At 39.5% G+C, this 22,625-nt stretch overlaps 2 protein-coding genes across 12 annotated transcripts in view; one reads left to right on the forward strand and one right to left on the reverse strand.

Moving 5' to 3' along the window:
• Pign (phosphatidylinositol glycan anchor biosynthesis class N) overlaps positions 1–21,302 on the reverse strand; it is a 148,145-nt gene extending 126,843 nt beyond the window's left edge. For 3 of the 5 annotated variants that reach the window (XM_085688424.2, XM_048443860.3, XM_085688425.2), the window contains exons 1-10: positions 21,142–21,302; positions 15,650–15,718; positions 15,261–15,383; positions 13,780–14,016; positions 12,857–12,978; positions 11,897–11,995; positions 5,643–5,749; positions 3,635–3,759; positions 2,488–2,618; positions 1,051–1,167 (exon numbers count right to left, since the gene is read on the reverse strand). In XM_085688424.2, the coding sequence (XP_085544550.2) occupies positions 1,051–1,167; positions 2,488–2,618; positions 3,635–3,759; positions 5,643–5,749; positions 11,897–11,995; positions 12,857–12,978; positions 13,780–14,000 (922 nt within the window). In that variant the 5' untranslated portion in view covers positions 14,001–14,016; positions 15,261–15,383; positions 15,650–15,718; positions 21,142–21,302. The remainder of the gene's footprint in view (positions 1–1,050; positions 1,168–2,487; positions 2,619–3,634; positions 3,760–5,642; positions 5,750–11,896; positions 11,996–12,856; positions 12,979–13,779; positions 14,017–15,260; positions 15,384–15,649; positions 15,719–21,141) is intronic. The other 2 variants (XM_048443859.3, XM_085688423.2) reach the window with 2 other exon arrangements.
• A 197-nt stretch (positions 21,303–21,499) lies between these two features.
• Positions 21,500–22,625, forward strand: part of Relch (RAB11 binding and LisH domain, coiled-coil and HEAT repeat containing) — a 94,346-nt gene continuing 93,220 nt past the window's right edge. For all 7 annotated transcript variants that reach the window (XR_007234006.3, XM_048443853.3, XM_048443854.3 and 4 more), the window contains exon 1: positions 21,500–22,267. Coding sequence is in view for 6 of the 7 variants with exons in the window: in XM_048443853.3 (XP_048299810.3) it covers positions 21,742–22,267 (526 nt within the window). In the remaining variant the exon portion in view is untranslated. The remainder of the gene's footprint in view (positions 22,268–22,625) is intronic.

The following is a 22,625-nucleotide window of genomic DNA, read 5'->3' on the forward strand; positions in this document are numbered from 1 at the left end:
CTGCTGTATTTTGGCCCTTTCTCAAATACTTCCCCTGTAGGCCTATGACCTTGCCTGGGGTTTGGCCAAAATTATCTCAGGGCTTGTACCTCAAGGCCTATAGGACAGAATAAAGCCTGGTTCGAGTACTTTGAGGCCTGGAGGACAGAGAAAAGCCTGGCTCAAGTTTGAGAGAGGATGAGACAGCAAAAATTAGATAGACGTCCCTCCAGCCAAAGGGAAGGTTTGGCTGCATTTCATTGGATGGAGGTACCCCACATCACACCATGTCACTTAAGCTATATAAACTGACGCTCACAGTAGTAAACTGAGCTCCTGCTTGACTGGAGTCCCTAAGGCGTCTGATTGCCCTGCTTAGTGGGACTGCAGAATGGACAAGGAGCACACTCACCTTTCCTTGGGCCTGAATATGGAGGCTCAAGAAGCCTGGCACCTGGAGGCCAAAGAAGCTAGCAGACTGGTATTCTCTGTTAGAACTAACAATATGTAAACAACATAATGAAAAATGTACCATGACGTACGTGAACACATGCTGTGCCATTTTCACCTGGGTCCAGCTTTTCATATAAAGGATATATATATATATATATATATATATATATATATATGACACTGCAATCTCTTAATATGTTTTTCGCTTAAGTTGGAAAACTGTAATTAATTTTATAATTTGTCTCTAAGAAACTGTGCTTTCTTTCTTGTTTTATTCTTATTTCTAATTAAATTTTTAGCATAATAAAACAAGATTAAAATTTCTGATTCCTAGATAATTAGAAAGGCCAAAATAGTCACTAACAGTGGTATACTGGGAAATATTCAAGAAATGGTTCTGGTGAAAAAGAGAAAAGGAGAGAAAGCAAATTAACCAACTCCTGGATTTGGAGCATTTGCATAGAACAATGATTAATGACAGAATCATTAAAATGAGGAATTTAAAACAATTTGAAATAATTGTTAAAAACTGTTTGAAAATGTCAACTTAGTTTAATTCTAGTTGTATTTTAAATGCTATCTACATGGGCATGTGACTACACAAACAAATATTAGTACCTTTTAAAAACTCGTCATCGAATTGCTGAGTTGATACTTTTTGAGGAACTTTGATCCCGGCTCCCCAAGTCACTAAAGGAGTTAAAGTCTCTGAAGGATGACCAGCACCGTGGGAACCTGCAGCAGAGATGTCAAGAGTCGTCAGAGGAGTATATAATCACCGACAATCACAAAACAATCTCTAACTGTTTTGTCTTAAAGAATTGATCCATGTGAAGCTGGGGAAATCAGAGGCCCAAATTCAGGAACTACTGCTGCTTTGCTAAATAGATATAATGTGACTTTCAAACTGTCTTTTCAATAACTATGCTGACATCCATATATTAGGACTGTTTCAGCTTTAGCTAAAGAAGCTGCTTTCTAAAGTGAGGAGCAATAATTGCAATAATATGTAACTGATCAAAGTGATGAAAACAGGTGGCTAATGAACGTTCAGCCTTTAATGGGACATCTACATCACGTGTGCACATATACACCAAGGTTCAGGGGTCAACAGAGAAGGAGCTGGGGCACACAGGAAAAGAGAATAGGGAAGAGATTTTTGAGGGGAGTCATCCCCCAATTGGGAGCAAGTGTTTCAGGGCCTCTAAAAAGGACAGTAACACGTATAGATTCACCATGGTTTGAAAATGAAACGTTCCTCAGAGGTTCACGTACTAAAACCTTGCTTTGGGCAGCTGCAGAAACATTAGGATATTGGGGCTAGCTTAAGTTATGAGTCACTGGAGGTATGTTTTGAGGGTAATACCCTGTCCTTGTCCCTATTTATTTTAGCTTTCTATCTACTACAAGGTAAAAAATCCTCTGCCAAACACCCTAGAAACATGGCGTTCTGCCCAACCCAAGCAAGCACAACGAATCCTCTAAATCAGTGAGTCAATATTTCCTCTTAAGCTGCTCTCCTGCACTTTGGTCACAGCTATATCCTTCTCTTCCAGCCTCACTGTAAATGGGATGGCAGAAGGCAGTCCTTTATAACATGGAACCAGCTCAAGAACTCAAACCTCATCTTTATGTCGTATCATTCAGAGCACACACTGCATTTGCCTTGGGAATCTCAGGAGCACACTGTCCTAGGTAGTCTGCAGCTGTCCGCAGCAATGCAGCAATGCAGCGATGCATTGTAACTAGCATTACTCCCTTTGCCTCCACATGGGAGGGATTCCAGGGAGAATTTCTTTTCTAATATAAAACTGTGAAGAAAATTTAAAAGTACTTGAATTTTTTTCTACTTACTCATTTGTAAATGAGACTATATTCTTTTTATAAATAGAAAAAAAGAGAATCCCTTATAGAGGTGAGATTATTTACTATTTTAAACATACAATTATGTGCTGGATTTTTGCATACTGCAAGACATCGGGTCTTCTGAACATAATATTTGTAAACTATATCTGCCACGACTCTCACTAAGGCAGCACAGAAACACAGACTAACCCCAGTCTGTCATTCCATGGTCAGAGGTAAAGATATATGCTGTTTTCCCATCATCACCATAAAAATGCTTGAATATTGACACAATTTCCTTCACTCCATCATCAACGTTTTTAATATTGTCCTTATATTCCCTGTTTACAAAGAAACAAAAGAACAAGTTAAATTAATTTAGAGGAATCAAATTTATCCAACCCATACTCATTACATTTAAGTCAAGAACTGAAGAAATGCTTTACTATTTTAAAATCAGAGGCTCCTGTTAAGACTAATTTTTCCCTTTAATGAATTTAAAAAATCCTCAAATAATTTTCATAGACATTTTAAAAGGAAAATGTTGATTATTAAATATATTTTAATAAACACTTTTAAAATCCTAAACAGGATAATGGACTTTTAAGTCCATGTCATATAAACGGTTTTGGTGACTTTAACAGGGAAGTAAAATAATTTAAAATATAGAATATTCCCACACTATAAAGTATTTGTGACTTAAATCTACTGCAGTGCTGAGAACTGTACTCAAAGCTTCCCACAGAGTTGAACAAAGCTGGTGTAATATGAATATATTTCACTAGTGAAAACAGTACATCAAGTTAAACTAGGGAAAATGAGATATTCATGCTGGTAATTAAACCATCAGACATTATAGTTAACATAAAACCAATTCAAAATAAAGAATAAAAATTCAAATGATTTCTTCTTTCTTATGGTCTGCAAAGCTGAGAAGAGCACTAAGGAAGTAACTACACCTCATGCAGTCATTAGCTTGATACAATGCGGACTGAAAAACACCCAGGAATTACATCTTCTGTTATAAAAATTCATAAAATGTTTATGCTTTTCAGATTCACTGAAGATATCCCCCAAATGTGGGTAATTCAGACATTTCTCTCTGCCTTGATAAATGAAGAATATCGACTGTGTGAAGATCTATCTCACTTATTCTAATGTGCAGTGTGGCAAAGCATACGTGATCTGGCTACTGTAAAACAACACATCATACAGCTGAAAACATTACACAGGACAGCAGGTACATAGACTACTAGTTCTGTTGTCATAACTACAAAGAAAATTTCATATCATATCAAAATTTCAAATGGGATAGCTATTCCCGACAAGATGAAATTGAACACATCACTAATATTACCTTGACGATGGTCGGTGAGCATGTCCATTTGTATCTATTCCTAATAAATGTAAGAAAAATACTACCTTTTCCTCATTCACTTTTGAGAACAAAGACTGGTTGTTCCTCGCAGCATCAAAGAAGTCCTAAATGTAAAAAATCAGGTGAAAAGTAGTTAATTTATAAATAACTATAAATTAATTCATTTTATATTGTTTAATTTTGTCATCAAGGTATAACATGAAATCTTTGTTATCAATTCAGACATTTCTGTCCAAATAATCTTTGAGCTATTCTGATACAATTAGGCAAAACAATTATAGAAAAATGAGCTTAATTTCATACTATTCTTACCACAGATCTACTGTAATTAAAAACTGAAGAACAATCTGGTTAAGAGGCAAATGTTAAACAGCAATGGTGGGAGGAGTGCAAGGACATTTATTATATTTAAGTATACTTGGAAATTGTCATTTTTCATCACCCCGCCCACTGCCCTTTAAGTTAAACTATGGCCTCTTACTTAGCTGTGAGAATGCCTAGCTACTTCCTGTTCCATGGCTAGGACCTGCTTTGGCTGTCCTGTGGTGGAGAAACACCACTTAAATACAGTTCAGAACGTATTACATTTACATCCCAATAATAATCTACATTCATAAGCCTTTCAGACATTAATAATTCACCCTGACTCACATTCATAAGCACGTATGCAAGTGCACCCAAAGAGAGTACTTTAAAATTATTTTAAATAAGCCAGGCAGTGGTGGTGTACGCCTTGAATCCCAGCACTTGGGAGGCAGACGCAGAAGAATGTCTGTGAGTTCAAGGCCAGTCTGGTTTACAAGAGGTAGTTTCATGACAGCAAGGGCTGTTACACACAAAAATCTGTCTCAAAAAATAAAAACAAAAAAATTATTTGAATAAACAGATTATGTTAACATGTATCATCATTGTTTACATGTTTATAAATTTAAAAGATGCTAACTTTCAATTAAAAAAATACAATGTATTTAAAAGCATAAGTGTAATAATTAAGAGAAATTATTCAAGGATAAAACAGATCTTAAGCTTCCATTTATAGTCTCCTTGAGTTAATTTTATAGTTTTCTCCATGAACCATAGACACAAGATGTGTGAGCTACGAAACACTAACCAAGAGGAGCTCAACCTGTGTCTCAGCAGGAGTCACTTCAAACGCCTTTTTCAAGTTCTGCTGCTTAAAGAAGATCACGAGCAATTAGTAAAGGCTAGCCGACTAATTTGTTTAGGTTTATCAGAATTTTCTCTTATGTGCAGATTTTTTATGTGTTTGTGACTATATGTATGTCCACCAAGTTCACACAGGTGCCCAAGGAGTCAGAAGAGCTGTCAGATCCCTGGAACTGAAGTTATAGGTGGTTGTGAGACACTCACAGTGCTAGGGATCAAACCTGGGGAGTCTATAAGAGCTGAGTCATCTGTCCAGCCTCTACTCTCTTAAAAATCTAATTTTTTGCTATTATAAAATTACTTCTTTTGTAACGGCATTTTCAAGATGCTCCACATCTCACATGGCCCATTATGACCAGACCAAAGCTCCAAGGTCAACAGAAGGTCAAGAGCTGCCTGCAATGACTCATCAAACAAGAAATGGAAAGAAATTTTTTCTGGATTCTAATGTTGGGCTCATTTTACCTTGGAGTTTATCTCTCTAAACACTAAGTTTTAGAGAGATATTTCAAAAAAATAACTTTATTAGTCATTTTATAACATGTAATTTCTTTAAAAAAAAAATAGCATGGTACAACACCAAACGCTCCAGTTAAGACAGGCAGCAAACTAAACTTGAGATGAGCTCACTCAGAAATGAATTTTCAAGACCCTACATAAGTGCGTATTTAGTTATAAACCACTAAATAGCAAATACCTCTCCAGGTGTACTCACATGTAAAACAGAACTTAGGACATTGAGGAAAGAAGTCCCACAACTAAGGCCAGCCTGGGCTACATAACAAGACCCTCTTTCAAAACAAAGAAAAACAGCAAGTACCTTAACTTTATCAAAAACCCAGGTATCCAGTTTTGTGGCATCATGGGCACCAAAATCCTCTTTTTGAGCATCATAACTATATGTATAAACATGGTCACCACTAGCACCTGAAAAGGAATTTTGAGAAATACACAAATTGGGGGAAAAAATCTTTTAAGTTGTCATAAAATATGAAATAATCAAAAGTATTTTTGCTGTTTTGAGATAAAATTGTTATATTGTCCACACTAGTATTGAACTCATGACCTCAAATTATCCATCCTCTTATACATCCTGAGTTCCAGGATTACAAGCATGCCCCTATCATACTTGCTTTACTTACAAGCAGGCAGAATTAATTACAAATTACTTTATGATAGAGATAAGAAACATAGAAGAAATAGCTTACTTTATATTCATTCATGTTATATACATCAACATATTCTTTTTGTTCTCAAAATAATATATTTCGCCAAAATCCTAATATGCAATAAAGTAAAAAATAGTTCAGAAGTTTATTCCCACTGCAATGTGTGCTCTCAAGAAGTTACAATATTAAATAGATAAAAATAGCCAGCTGATGTAGGTGGGTCTTCTGCATTTCTGTTGCTTTCACTGGTTAATTAATAAAGAAACTGCTTGGCCTGATAGGTCAGAACATAGGTGGGTGGAGTAGACAGAACAGAATGCTGGGAAGAAGGCAATGAAGCAGACGCCATGCAGCCAGTCGCCAGATCAGACATACTGAATCTTTCCCAGTAAGCCACCACCTCGTGGTGACTTACAGATTATTAGAAATGGGTTGAAGTCAAGATGTAAGAGTTAGCCAGTAAGAGGCTGGAGATAATGGGCCAGGCAGCATTTAAAAGAATACAGTTTCTGTGTAATTATTTCGGGTGCAAACTAGCCAGGAGCCGGGCAGGAACACGGATCGCCGCTCCTATTCACTACAGAATGGCGCCTAACGTGGATGGCTACATCCACATAAAGCCTGAGACAGCTTGGGAAGTAATTCTAGAACAAAATGACAGCATTGCGCATGGTTTCTTGGTAGCAGCAATTTCCCGGGTCTGCTATACTTGCTAGAGGCAAGCAAGCACTCTCATCTAAGAGAGACTTCCTGACTCAGCTTTAGCTGCAAAACCCTGCAGCTCTTTAAGAGGACCTGCCACGAAACATCTAAATAGTGTTGATAAAAGCTGACCACATGATTGTTGGTTTTCAGCTGTAGCAGGAAAAAAGCTGCGCTGTTTTAAAATGTTGGCTTTCTGGGCTGTCCTGCTAGAGCAAATTCTGACTCTTTCAGGCAGGCAGTCCGACTGAGTGTGGTCTGTGAGCAGAATGCTGCAGCTTGCTTGCTGGCAGGGACCTTGAAACACCACAGAGTTGTGGCAATAAAAATAGCTACAGCCGGTACCTCAGCCACGAGGCTGGAAAACTAAGGAATGGGCTGGATCTAGCTGTCAAAGCCACGACTTTAGTCCTACCGATATTGCTTGGTAAATTAAAGACTCATGTGGTCAGAAAAAGAGAGATATACAGTAAAGAGAGATTCAAAGACAAAGAAAACCTCTAAATGGTTTACAGTATGTTAAAAATACATGCATGCTAAAGGTTAAAATTCTTAAAAATAAAAAAAAGAGGGCAGAGGTAGATTGACCTCTGTGACTTCAAGGTGTGGTAGCACACACCTTTAATCCCAATGTCTGGGAGGCAGAGACAGACAGATTTCTGTGAGTTCAAGGTATGGTAGCATACACCTTTAATCCCAGCACTTGGAAGGCAAAGACAGACAGATCTCTGTGAGTTTAAGGATAGCCTCACCTACAGAGGGAGTTCCAGGACAAAGATACACAGAGAACCTGTCTCAAAAAGCCAAAAACTAAAAATAAAAGAAATACAGGTTAAAGTAAAGCCACATAAAGATGGAAAATACACAGAGAATCTTGATACTGTATGCTATCATGCTCTATTTGAATTGTTTGAATGCTGAAAAAGGAGCAACAGCTGCTAAAAGATATTTGCTTATAAATGCTGCTGAATTTTGAAAATATCTTTACTTCAAAATTTAAGTCAAAAGGTATGTTACTTTGGAGAAGAGGATTTGCTTTTGTTTCCACAGGAAATGAGAGGCTGTGGATTCATTCTGAGCAAATAAAAATCAGGTTCGATAAAGGAAGACCACCTGAGAAATCTCCCATAGGAACAGATGGCCCAATATCAGAGTTCTTCATTCAGAACAGATTCAGGACTGCTGCCTGAGGTGATCAAGACTCACACGATACTGCAGCCAGGACTTGATGATAATTTTCTTTAGGTCCCCATAAGATTATCAGTGGGGGGCTGGAGAGATGGCTCAGAGGTTAAGAGCACTGGCTGCTCTTCCAGAGGTCATGAGTTCAATTCCCAGCAACCACATGGTGACTCACAACCATCTGTAATGAGATCTGGCGCCCTCTTCTGGTGTGTGGGCATACATGGAGGCAAAATGTTGTATACATGATAAATAAATAAATCTTTAAAAAAAAAAAAGATTATCAGTGCCCCCAAGCAGCAGGAAGTAGCCTGGAATACTACGCCCACATTCCCAAAAGATGGACTATGGATATTTTCCTTTGTTTAAAAAAAAAAAAAAAAAAAAAGAGGGGGAAGTGGTGCGAAATAATTGTCTGTATTCTGTCAATCATGTTTCAAATAAATGCTGATTGGCCAGGCAGGAAGTATAGGCGGGTCAACCAGACAGGAAATAGAGGTGGGGCAATGAGAACAGGAGTATTCTGGGAAGCGGGAAGCTCGCTCTGCATTCCTGCCCAGACCACAGAGAAGCAACATGTGACCTGCCCCACTGTGAAAGGTACCAAGTCATGTGGCTAACATAGAAAAGAACAATGGGTTAATATAAACTACAAGAGCTAATAAGTAGCCTTAACTAATGGGCCAATCAGTTTTATAACTTATGGAGATCTCTGTGTGATTTTTCTTTGGGGGGCTTGCCAGCTGTGGGGTATCGGGCAGGACATAAACCCCAACAAGCAGGTCCCTCATATACTTCTTCCTAACCCAAACACAAACATTTTGCTTATCTTAAAATTATGTTCATTTGTCTCAACATAAGGAAATAAACAGACTAGAATTGTAGTGTGGGCCTATAATCCCAGGTTTCATGTCAGTCAGGCCCTGTCTCAAAAGCAAGGACTGGGGGAAGAAGGTCAAATGCTGTTTAGAGCCAAATACAAAAGTGGAAAAATATGTTAATCTTATAAATTCATGAAACCTGGATTAAGAATCTAAAACAATTTCTGGAGTGGAGAAGCTCTTGCAGGTTGTGAAGATGATATAGTGTTGTGATATTTTACTATTTTGGCTTTTGAGGGGACCCACTACCCAGCTCCCGAATAAATCATACATAGAGGCTTATTCTTTATTATAAGTGCCCAGCCTGGTGCAAGAGAATTGTCTGTATTCTGTCAATCATGTTTTAAATAAACACTGATTGGCCAGGCAGGAAGTATAGGAGGGAAAACCAGACAGGAAGTAGAAATGATACAATGAGAACAGGAGAATTCTGGGAAGGAGGAAGCTGATTCCTCCCACTCCTGGACAGATCATCGAAGCAGCAGGATGTGATCTATCCCATTGAAAAAGGTACTGAGCCACATGGCTAACACAGATCAGAATAATGGGTTAATACAAGTCATAAGAGCTAATAAGAAACCTGAGTTAATAGGCCAATCAGCTTATAACTTATGGAGACCTCTGTGTGATTTTCTTTGGGGCTAAACAGCTGGGGGAATTGGGCAGGACAGAAAATTCCAACAAGTCAGCCCATCATGTTACACCAGGCTTAGCCTGGCTTGTTTCTAGCCTGCTCTCCTTAACTTAAATTATCCCAAATACCTTTTGCCTCTGAACGTTTATCTTTCTTACTTCTGTATATCTTACTTTTACTCTTACTGTGTGGCTGGCTGGCCCCTGAAGTCTGTTAAGCCAAAATTATCTCAGGGCCTGTACCTTGAGGCCTGTACGACAGAGAAAAGCCTGGCTCGAGTTTGAGGGAGTATCAAAGCTAATGAAGATGAGACAGCAAATCCAGGTAGACGCCCCTCAGGCCAGAGAAAGGACTTGGCTGTCTCTCATTGGCTGGAGGTATCCCCACTACATGATGTCACTTAACCTATATAAGCTGATTCTCACAGTAATAAACTGAGTTCCTGCTTTGACTTGACTCCCTATCGCTTCAGATTGCCCTGATTCATGGAGCTGCAGAATGGGCAGATAGCACACTCACTTTTCTCTGGTGATAAGGAATCTAAGGAGGCCTAGCAATGTCTTCCCCCCTTTGTTCTCTCTCGGTTCTCCTTCTATTTATACTCTGCCTGACAGCTCTGCCTATCCTTGCTCCTGCCTCGCTACTGGCCGTTCAGCTCTTTCTTAGACCATCAGGTGTTTTACACAGGCAAAGAATCACAGCTTCACAGTTAATCAAATGCAGCATAAACAAAAGCAGCACACCCTAAAATAATTTTCCCCCACAACAGAGCATGAAGCAATGACACTCTATGACATCAGCTCTGCGCTACTGACACTGACTCTGCTCAGCCATTCTACGCCTGAATGTAGACATCTGAAGGAGTTGGTTATTTACCACCACACATAATGAAGCGTTCCTATTGGTCTGTGGCGTCAGCTCTGTTTTATCAACTGTGGCCAGAAGTACAAGGGCTAATTTGGTAAGTCACAGTAACTTAACCAGCCCTCACTGCTTCCTAAAGAATGAGATATAAAACAGCAAATGGGACCTGCCCAGTGTAACACCAGCTTATGAACAGCACACTAACAATTCTGAACACATAGTTCGCCTTCGGGACACATGATTTTCTTCAGTACTTCCAATTTTATCAGTGCTGTATATGACGTTATAAAATCTTTACATTAAATGATCTGTCACTTTGCTCCCAGGAAAGATCATTTAATGACAAGAACTTCATCCAACTGACTTTTTCAAATAAATTTTGTAATTAAGAGATGACCTAATATTTCTGGATTTGTCCACATAAACAAATTCAACAAATCCTATTTCCAACGTAGTGAACTGTAAGTGGCATTTCAATATATTAAATAACATATTAGTATTATATGCATTAAATGCCAAAACTATGGCACAATAAATAGATTAGTCATTATAAATGTTTGAATATTTAAAATCTTATGTAACTACCTACTGGCTTCTTTAACAAATTATCTAAGCATGAAGAGCCAAACGCCAACACTGTTCCCATAAAGAGAACAAGCACTTTGATAAATGATGCATGTGAGTCACTGAATTTTAAAACAATCCTTTATGATGTTACACTATTAGAACATATTTTATATAAAGGAAAACTGGAGCTCAAGTTAATAAGGTTGTTATAAGATAAAATATATCATTTTACTGAATTAAAAAATATTAAGAGTTCTTCCAAAAATAAATAAATAAATAAAAGCAGTGGTGGCGCATGCCTTTAATCCCAGCATTCAGGAGGCAGAAGCAGGTGGATATCTGGGAGCTCGAGACCAGCCTGGTCTACAAGGCAAGTTCCAGCACACCTAGGACACCAAGAGAAACCCTCTCTCAAAAAGCCATATATATATATATATATATATATATATATATATATATATATATATATATAAATAAACAGTGTTCCACAGATATTAATATTTAAAATGCAACAAAGGAGAAATCCTATTTGTTGAACTGACAAATCCACTGTATGACACATTCCTGTTTTCAGAAGTGATAAAAATCTTTAGAAATGAATAACTACAACATAAAAAAATAAAACCCAGCAAGATGCTAAGTGGCTATATGCACTTCTACCAAGCCTGACATCCTGAGTTACATCCCTGGGATCCACATGGTAGAAGAACATGACTGCTGCAAATTGCCTCTGACTTCTACACGAGTACCATGTGAATCATGAACACACATAATATATGGCTGGCTGGAACTCACTATGTAGGACACGCTGGCCTCAAGCTCAGAGAGATCTACTTGCCTCTGTTTTCAGAACACTGGGACTAACAGCATGTACATCAGGCTAAATGAAGTTTTTGTTTTTTTGTTTGTTTGTTTGTTTTAGATAAAGAATAAAAAACCAAGGGATAGAGTATAATAGAGTAACAGACTAGTCTCATACGGGAGAGGTTCTGAGGCCAATCCCCACCACTGCAACAATAAAAACATTTATTTCTGACTTACTTGCTTCCTGAAGAAATATGTTTGATATGCTTACCTTTGGCAAACATAGGCAAGATGTCCGGACTCCCCCAGCTCCACGTGTACTTGCTCTCATTAAAAAGAGAGTCAAATTCGACAGGATTTTCTTTCCATCCTTTGAATAACAGAGAAGAGAGGCACACAATAATATAAGAAAACAACAAAAGAAGGCCTGAAAGAAGCATTCTTTAAACAGTAATTGAAGACTACACATAAAACTCAGATTTTATTAGGCTTATTATACTCTAAAAATAAATGGAAGAAGCTGGGTGGTGGTGGCACACATCTTTAATCCTAGCACTCAGGATGCAGAGGCAGGTGGATCTCTATGATTCCAAGGCTGGCCTGGTCTACAGAGAGAATTCCAAGAAAGGCTCCAAGGTTACAAAGAAACTTTGTCTTGAAAAAACAAAAACCAATAGGTAGACAGACAGATAAATGATAGATAATCCATTTCTTACTAAAATAATCACTTTTAAATTCTTGATTGTAATGCTTAACAAAGCCATATTTCCACACACACATACTTTTTCAGTGCCATAGGGTTATGGCAGATTAAAATTTAATTCCAGAACCAATACCAGGGTATGTTCATGTGAGTAAGGTATACTCAAAGACTTGTTACAAGAATCTCAAAGCACAGTCTTGGGACTTGACAGATGGCTGGCGAAGTTAAAGCACCTGCTGCTCCTGCTAACCCTGTGTCCTAGGTTTGGATTCCAGCACCAATACGGGTGGCTCACAACCACCTCTCACTCTAGTTCTGGAGAGATTAACGCCTTCTTCTGGCCTCCATGGGAACTGCAAACATGGGGTGCATAAACAGACAAGCGAATACACACACACACACACACACACACACACATACACAAATCTTTAAAAACAGATTGAGTTTTCAACTAATGGCATGATTCGTGGTAGGAAAAGTATTTATATAGCAAACATTTTATTTGATAAAATTGTTTCAGAACAGAACCTTTGGCAACTGCACTGACATCCTCATAAAAGCCAGCTATTAGGGCTACATGGCCAGGGCGAGATTCTGTTGGCACACGTGTGTGAGATACTCCCCAGCTGCCTTCATGCATTATGACGTTCCTAAAAGACAATCGGAATGAACAGTTAACATATGCTAGTATTAAAACTCTCATAAGGCTTTAAGAAAGATTTTTACGTAAGGAGTCAAAAACCAAAAAGTTAATTTTAAGATGGGAGGGAATCTCAAAGCCCAGTTGATCCCAATCCTATACTGCCCACCAATTCATCACAGTAGCATGAAGGAACCCAGGTAATATAACAAAGAAATTCTCCCCTATTCCAGAGAAACAAGAGACAAACTACACCCTAGAGTTCCAAGCCACAAAGCAGAGATGTTTGCTAATGTAGGAAAACAATGATATGCAGAATACTACATGGTTAAATTTTATTTGCTGCGAGGATGGTATATGGCTATAGAAAATAAAGTCTTTGTTCTTAACACATGCAGTATAGTGTTTGGTGGAGAAATGCCACATTGTCATATTTTCAATTGTTCAGGAGAAAAACTATTTTATAATATATTATAATAAATAATTACATTTTATAATATATGCTTACACAGTTGAGTATGTAAAAAAAATCACATATTTTTAAGATTAAAAAAAAAAAGGCCAGGCATGGAGGTACATGGCCTTAATCTGAGGGCTTGGAAGGCAGAAGCAAGCAGATCTCTAAGTTTGAGGCAAGTCTGGTCTACCAAGGTCCAGACCAGTCAGCATGACTCAGAAAAAAAAAATGTTTTTTTGTCTTAAAAATTGTCAACTGTAAGCTAAATGATGCTTATCAATTCATAATACAATCTTTTCTTTAAACTCAATCTACCATTTCTAAGACACACCCGGAACTTGTTGCCGTCCTTACCTAATAAACGGTGCTCTAGAGTTACCATCTTCATCTAATTCATAAAGAGCATCCGCTCTCAGCCCATCAGCAACAAATAATACTAATCTTTTTGCTGGAGGAGGCAATGGTGTAAACTGAGGAGTCATTCCATGAACCAAAGGAGATGTAAAATAAATGTCAAAGATGGAGGTGAAGAACACAAAATGTACAAGCAATCCCAAAGCAAAAAACAGCAGCATATCCAGAATGAGCGACCTGCAAGAGAAGCCAGAACAGGGAACAAAGTCAAGCTGGACACACGTGAAGATGATCTTCAACATATCTGACGGCTTCACACACTGGCCCTGCGTCACGGTACTATACAACTTCTCTTATTTACAATGCTAACAAAAACACTGTTAAACAACTTAAGATAATACTGAAATGCTAAAGTAGACCAAGCATAAAGAAATCAAATTCATGGGGGCCGGAGAGATGGCTCAGCAGTTAAGAGCACCAGCTGCTCTTCCAGTGGTCCTGAGTTCAGTTTCCAGCAACCGCATGGTGGCTCACAACCATCTATAGTGGGATCTGAAGCTCACTTCTAGCATAAAGGTATACATACAGATAGAGTACTCATATACATAAAATAATAATAGGAATAATAATAATAAAAGTCATAATGTTTAAAAAAATCAAGTTCAATCAGGATTAATAAACTATAACTAATCCAGTTAACTACTAAGCAATTAAAACTTAGCAAAGGAACACAGAACAAAAGGTCATAAAATTAGTTAGGTAATCACAGGAAATCTTAAATAACACAAAAAATGTAACTCAAGTCACTCTTGGTTGTCCACATGGCACTGTTCCCACTCATAGAATTTAAATTTATTAAATTACTTAAATCTTTAAATCTTTTGAGTTAATTTTTTTCTACTTTGGTAGTCAGCTCAGAGGTCTGACTATTTAGAGCAGCAATAAACTGAATAGGAATCTGCATTATATCCATTTTGTGAGTTACACACAAGACTTCTTTTGTGCTTCAGAAAATCTATACTCCTTAAATAAATACTTTATTTCCCTAAGTCAATAAAAAGGGTTTTATTTACTCATTGAATCAAATTATTGGTCTTTAAAAAGGAGTACTCAGACGACCTATCAGAGATCTGATGAGCTTACAAATGCTAAAGAAAGAAAACCACACAGTGAAATACCTAAATAATAATGTTAGATAGTATGTCTTTAAATCTCAAAGACCAAGGTGTCCATAGAAATGCTTTCAAACCGGCCTGTCATTTTGCTTTTGTTGGTAAATGTGTCCACAGATTAAGAAATAAAACATGTGCCTTTAATCCCAGCACTCAAGAGGCAGAGGCAGGTGGATCTCCGTGAGTTCGAGGTCAGCCTGGTCTACAAGAGCCAGTTCCAGAAGAGGCTCTAAAATTACAGCAAAACCCTGTCTCAAAAACAAACAAACAAACAAAAAAAAAGGAATAAAACATGAGAACTTCTCTTACGTGAAGCAGTATTAGGTACATGTAATGACGTTGAGCTGAAAAAGACAAGATGAGAATTACAGACACATTTTATTCCTCCTGGTCTGAAGAATCAAATGTCACATGGATTCATGTGTAAATGTCCTGTAAAGAGAAAACAGACAGTATAAATGTGCTTATAAAAGACAAATTAAAAACATAAAATGAACCAAAAGGTCAAATACTTTATTCTAAGGGAACTTAGGGTTAACAAAATAAACAAAGACTAATTTTGCAATCTAATCTCAGTGCAATGTTTGCTTCTTTCCAAGTTTATATAATCATTAAACTACACAGTGGGTACCATCAAGACAATGGAATTCTGAATATTAATAATTGAAACACAGAAAAACTAGCCAGGATTCTACTACCTGTAAGCCAGCAGTTGTCATGATCCCTTTGGAAGTCTAAGGACTCTTCACAGGGTTAACAGAAGACCACTAGAAAATACAGATGTTCACATTATGAATTTTAACAGTAGCAAAATTGCAAATATTTGTGAACAGTTTCTTTTAATAAATTATCTTGTTGGTGGGAAGTAGTAGTGCATTCCTTAATCCCAGCACTTTGGAGGCAGAGGCAGGTGGATTTCTGTGAGTTTCGGTCAGCCTGGTCTAGAAAGTGAGTTTCAGGACAACCAAGGCTACACAGAGAAACCTTGTCTTAAAAAAACAAAAATAAATAAATAAATGGATGGGTGATATAATGTATAAATAAATAAATAAAATGTATCTTTTCTCCATTTCTATTTTGATAAACATCTCTATATATTTTAAAAATAGATATTAACATTTGGAATGTTTTAATACCGTTTAGGGTTTGTGTGTGTGCATCTGTGTGTGTGTGTGTGTGTGTGTGTGTGTGTGTGTATACACTCACACATGTACATGCAAGCTGTGCCACAAACGTGAAGAAGAGAAGGCAACTCTGAATGTAAACACTAGTCGTTAGATTCCCTGGCAAGGCCTTTACCTACAGTGTCATCATGCTGACCTGCTATTCATTTTTCCTTGAGCATATATTACCACGTCACTTAAAAACAAACTTCCCATGTATCACATACCATTATCACATTTTGTCCTGTAAATGCATCTTTGCTAACAAATCCCAAATTGAAAAACACTGAAGTAATTTTGTATAGTGATATATTATTTGTATTTTAATAAATAAATCTTGCCTGAAGACCAGAGGTAAAGCTAAGGACACTAGAGGTCAGGCAATGGTGGCACACACCTTTAATCTAGGATTTGGAAGAAAAAATCAGATGGATCTGTAAATTCAAGGTCACCTTGGGTTACTCAAGATCAATGCAGAAACAAATACAGGTAGTGGTGGCTCACACCTTTAGTCCCAGTCCTAGGGAGTCACACAGCTTTAATCCCAGAACTAGAGAGAATATAAAAGGGGAGGAGAGAGGCTTAGTCTCCTTAGTCTGCAGTCACCCAGCCTTGGTAAAGGTAAGACTTCTCTAGTGACTTGGCTGCTTTGCTTTTCTGGTTTTCAGGTTGAACCCCAATTTGTCTCTCGGTTTTTATTATTCATGCTATGGTTTGTCCTCCAGTTTTGACTATCAATAGCAGTCATGTGATTTAAAAATGTATATGTAGGCTTTAGATTTAGCTCAGCAGACTTATCTGTTTAGTAGATAACTATGGCTTCAATGATTTAACGTCTGCTTTTGTCACGTTGCAATAATTTAAGGACAGCAGGAAAGGTCATCCTTTGTACCCACTGCAGTTCTGTGCAAAGACTCAAATGTTTGCTGAATAGATCATTTAGAATTAAGTTTCAATACCAATATGTCCAATAGCCACTAGAGGTCGCCTTGCTCCTCTGTTTGTGTTTCCTGAATAAAATCTGTGAAGTTCCAAAGATATAGTCAAAACAAACACAAAAAAGCTCATGTTTTATGTTTAAGTAATTTATTATACATGAAGTTTCAGTGACTTGAAAGTATGAATATTTACCCAATCACATTTATCTCAAGCAATATTGCCATATAACATTTTTCTCTAAAGGGAATCACTTTTTATTCACATTTGTTAAAAAGTAAAACTTCATTGGCTTAATTAAATTGTCTGAACCTTCAAAATAAATGCATAACTATTAAAATTAAAGCATACACATTCATTTACCTATTCAAAAATATAGTTTACATCTGTTTTGTTTAACCAGAAAAGGGGAAATGGTGTAGGAGGTCCTTCTGTTTATGTGTTGCTTTCATTGGTTAATCAATAAAGAAACTGTTTGGCCTGATAGGGCAGAACTTGGGTAAGCGGAGTAGACAGAAATGAATGCTGGGAAGAAGGGCAGAATGGCAGAACGCGATGGATCTCTTGCCTGGGACGGGCGCTGGTTAGAATCTTGTCAGTAAGCCACAGTTACATGGCGATAGACAGATTAATGAAACTGAGTTAAATTAAGATGTAAGAATTAGCCAATAAAAAGTTATAGCTAATGGGTCTGGCAGTGTTTAAATTAATACAGTTTCTGTGTGATTACTTCAGGTGTAAGCTAGCAAGGCAAGCAGGACAAAAAGCAGGCCCCCTCTCTTTGCAACATCTGTGGGATATTTACCACCATAAACTAAACACTAATAAAGTATTAGACACTATCAAACATTAAATTAACAAATGCAAACATTTATAATGTTATTGGTGGTAATTTAAGACGATTAAATCCTCAAATAATTTTAACACATAAATGACTAAAAGTGTGCCAGCCAGTGGCAGCGCATACCTTTAATCCCAGCACTCAGGGAGGCAGAGGCAGGCGGATCTCTGTGAGTTTGAGGCCAACCTGGTCTACAGAGTGAGTTCCAGGACAGTCAAGGCTACACAGAGAAACCGTGTCTTGGGGGAGGAAAAAAGATTGTGGTGGGTTTTTTAAAAAAAATCTTTTATATTTTTATTGCTAAGAGACAAATGCCAACGACTATCTTTATTCAGATGTCAGCCTAAAAGGCTTTGATCTGGGTCAGTCTTCCAATGGAGAAAGAAAATTTCCAACAGCTATTAATAAATTATAAGAAGAAGTCAGAAATTCTTAATATCCCAGTGTATGCATTAAAGCAATTCATCCACAATACAAAGTTACTCTTTGGGCCAGGCGATGGGCGAACACCTTTAATTCCAGCACTCTGGAGGCAAAGGCAGGTGGATCTCTGTGAGTGGAGGCGAGCCTGGTCTACAAAAGCTAGTTCCAGGACATGCTCCAAAGCTATAGAGAAACCCTGCTCGATAAAAACAAAAACAAAACAAAAAAAGAATTATCCTATGGGAAGACTGGTCAGTCAGTTGATTTCTTGAGCAACGCAGTTAGATAAACAAGCTTGCACTTACAGGATAAGAACTAGAAATCTAACTACAGATGTGTGTATACCAGCCACAGAAGAACTTAATCGTTCAACCTAAGACTCAGGCAAACATTTCAAATCTATCTTCTATTTGCACTTTAGAATCCAGACCCTAAGTTAAAGCTGCTGCCTCTCAGTCCTACTGACTAAACTGCTTTTCCGGGCTCCCTAAGCATTGCTACTTGTGTTTTAAAACCTGCCAAGTGTCCTCAGTATCCAATATGCCACTAATTAATTACTGGCCATACTAACATCTGCTGCCAACCAGGCTCCATGACAAGAGCATTCACAATTCTAGGCATTTCCATCATCCGCCTGGGCAGACCAATGCAAGGGAAGCTCAAACATTTCCAGCGTCACCTAATAAATAACGTGCATAGGCTTGTCCGTCATCATAAGTGCCGCTCTCCTCAGAAATGCCGAGGGTCACTCTCCAAACTTTCTCATTATAAAGAAGGGGAAAGTCTACATAACAACGTATGTTCGTGTCCTTCCCATGCCATTCAATACTCCATTTCAAAACTTCGTTTTTAATCTCTGACAATCTCAAACTAAGGACTGATAATCCCTTTAGCTAAGAAAAATGAAACACAATATAAAATTGGCCATTTTATACTATTTCCGTATTGAAGATGTTTTTCAGATTCATTAACAAATGGTACAGAACAGTATTGACCCGAAGAATTGGAAGCCAAAGTTTTATTTAAATAACAACAAAATCCTTACTACTAAAACTATAACAGTATTGACCCGAAGAATTGGAAGCCAAAGTTTTATTTAAATAACAACAAAATCCTTACTACTAAAACTATCTTTCAATTATCTTACAATCCAACAAGGTTCCTTACAGTCTTTCATAATTCGGGGTAACTTTCTCCCTAGCTCCCTGTCCCCTATTCCCAATTTAAATCATCTATGCCCACCTCCTAACTCCTCCTCCTATGTAGTGTCTTTTGGTTTGTATTTTAACAAACAAAGTTTATCTGAAGACCAGAACATAAAGCAGTCACACTAGTCAGCCATAAAGGCCAGGTAGTGGTGGCACACACCTTTAATCCCAGTAGCCACACTAGTTAGCCATAGAGGCCGGGCAGTGGTGTTACTGGCCTTTAATCCCAGCACCAGAGAGGCATATAAGGCAGGGTGAAACAGGAAATTGCTCTCTTTCAGTCTGAAGCTTTCATAAGGGTAAAAGCTCTCTAATGGCTTGGTTGCTTTGCTTCTCGATCTTCAGGCTGAACCCCAATATCTGTCTCTGGGTTTTTATTATTTGTATTTTTATTATACAATTGGTGCCCAACATGGGGCCCAAACCCACAACCCTGAGATTAAAAGTCTCATGCTCTGTTGATTCATTCTACACCTTCATATCACATGCAACACTATGTAAAAGAAAAGCTTCTAAGAAAACTCAAATAACAATAATAATGATGACAAAAAAAGAACCTCTCAAAGTCTCGTTCAAATGAAATTGTAGTTTATTGATTAAACTGAAATAAAAGCCTACACTTAACTTCTGGCATTCTTTATATGGAAACCAAGAGCAGCACCTAAAGTCATATAACAATGCTCTATTTTTATCTTCCACAAAGCTAAAGCAAGCTCTCCAGGGCTTCACTGTGACAGAGCAGGCAGTTAGCACGGCTGCATATTAATTGTATTGCCTGTTAGGAGTTGTTTAGTAGGGAAATTAATCTAAAACCAGGAAAAAGTGGCAAGCTGTGTGTAACAAAATGAAACAGTCCAATACGAATGGCAGGGAAACATCTCCTTATTACCTCAGTCAACAATCAAAGAATAACACAAAAGATAAATGATCTTCCAAATGTAGGAGTATAGTTCTGTGCTAGCGTTTCATAAAGAAAATCAACTCTTTCTACAGCGTGCTTTTTTTTTTAATCGTTAAGCTCCACAATCAAACCTTGATTCTTGCCTAAATAAACTCAGAGAAGTTTCAGGGGATTGTGGGAAAGAATGGTTTTGGACAAAAGATGGGTGATGGCTAGTGCCACTGAATGTGTCCTACTAGAATGGGATGACCAGGTCATCAAGGCTGCCCACACTAATGTTTACAAATTTCTAATGGTAGATAGAGCTGAACAGTTTGAAATTTTCCTTTGGTGCAAACTGTACGTTAGTTCCAAGGGTTTACGAAGCACTGAGTTTGTTGTCCAAGTCCAAGCAGTTCACAGATGAGTGCAAAGGCAACTGGAAACTCGAGTGCAATTTCCGCTGAAGCTTTATCTGAACCCGGCAGCTCTCTAGGTCTAATTCTGGGGATCGAGGGACCGCCCTCTCTTAACTGCGAGGAAGTCATGCGGTCGCTAGACCTCCAAGAACAGAAGAGCAAAGAAGCAAGATTCTGACTACTGCCCACGGCACTTACTACCTGGGCGGAGACAGCAAACAGCTGCAAAAAAAATGAAGTATGAAGGGAGTTGCGAGCGTGAGGCCACTGCGCTGGTGCGGCGCGGCCACACTTCAAGTGCAAGGGACTCGGAATTTTACCTGGGACTTATCCGGCTGAGGTCGGGTCTCAGGAACCGGGACTCCTCTGCACGAAGTCAGGACCCGTGCATGAAAGTCCCAGGAAGGCCCCTATCCCTCCTAAAGCACAGCCAAGCGGTACCCATCAGCCACCTACAACACCAGGGAACGCCCCCAAGGAGCCCAGGCCTCCGCTACTGTCGCGATACCTCCAGCGATTCCCCGCCCCCCAGAAACTTCAGCCAATCTGCGATGGGCTATGGGCGTGGCTTTACGTTTGAGTCCGGAGCGGGTCCTTCAATCTTCCGCCTCCTGGGCCTGAAGTGGGTGGGGCTGAGGCGGGGACGGGGCGGAGAGAGGACGGGACACAAACCAGTTCTCGCGAGAGTAGAGACCAGGAAGACGCCTGCAGAGCCGGCTGCTGGTGCAGCGGTGACTGAGGCTGCAGGTGCTGCTGCATCCCGGCGTCCTGCCTCCCAGTCCGGACGGGTCTGTAGGTGAGAAGAAGGGACGCGATCCGCCCGGGCTGTCTAGGTGCTCAGTGACTCCCGGGATCTAACGGAGATTCAGATTGCGGCCTGTCGGACTAGTCAGGGAAGCACCCACACTCCTGACAGTAAGATGGCGGCGATGGCGCCCGGAGGTGGTGGCAGTGGCGGCGGAGTAAATCCATTCCTTAGCGATTCCGATGAGGACGACGACGAGGTAGCGGCGACCGGGGAGCGGCGGGCAGGACTTCGGCTGGGTGCTGCGGTCGGCCTGGATCCTGGCTCTGCGGACTCGCTGTCGCCACAGGACCCTATAGCCCCGGGGAGCAGCGCGCGACCGGGGCTCCCTGTGGATGCGGCCGCCCCTCCGGCGGCCCTGGGGGGCAGCGGGGAGAACCCTGCCCGGTTGTCAATTGATGCCATCGCCGCCCAGCTGTTGCGCGATCAGTACTTGCTGACTGCCCTGGAGCTGCACACAGAGCTGTTGGAGAACGGCCGCGAGCTACCACGGCTGCGCGATTACTTCTCCAATCCTGGCAACTTCGAGAGGCAGAGTGGGACCCCACCAGGGATGGGGGCGCCTGGGATCCCTGGAGCATCAGGCATTGGAAGCGCTGGAGGTCGGGAGCCGAGTACGACGTCGGGCGGTGGACAGCTCAGTAAGTAGCCAAAGCCTATCACACCTGCAGGCCTGGTGTTAGAAGAGTCACTGTGCTCTTGAGGGGTTTTTGTGTGCGGCCTCCAAGTCTAGGGTCGTTTTGAGAAGCGAGACAATATTGAGCGAGGTGGGAGGTGCCCTACGTAGTGGAAGCAAAGGGATCCCTCTGTAGCTGTTCTTTGTATTGGCTCTGATATTTGGCAGGTGTTGCACTGCTCCCTCCCCGCCCCCACCCTGCCCCAGTTGGTATTGGGACCCCCTAACATCGTGTTTCCTGTTTATTGGCAATTATGGCACTCTAGAAAACTTCCTTATTACTTGGGCAATTTGCTCTAGGCGTTTTTCCTTTTTCCCACAGT

Source organism: Myodes glareolus, chromosome 5, assembly GCF_982192425.1.
Source record: "Myodes glareolus chromosome 5, mMyoGla1.1, whole genome shotgun sequence".
In the NCBI taxonomy this organism is placed as follows: Eukaryota; Metazoa; Chordata; class Mammalia; order Rodentia; family Cricetidae; genus Myodes; species Myodes glareolus.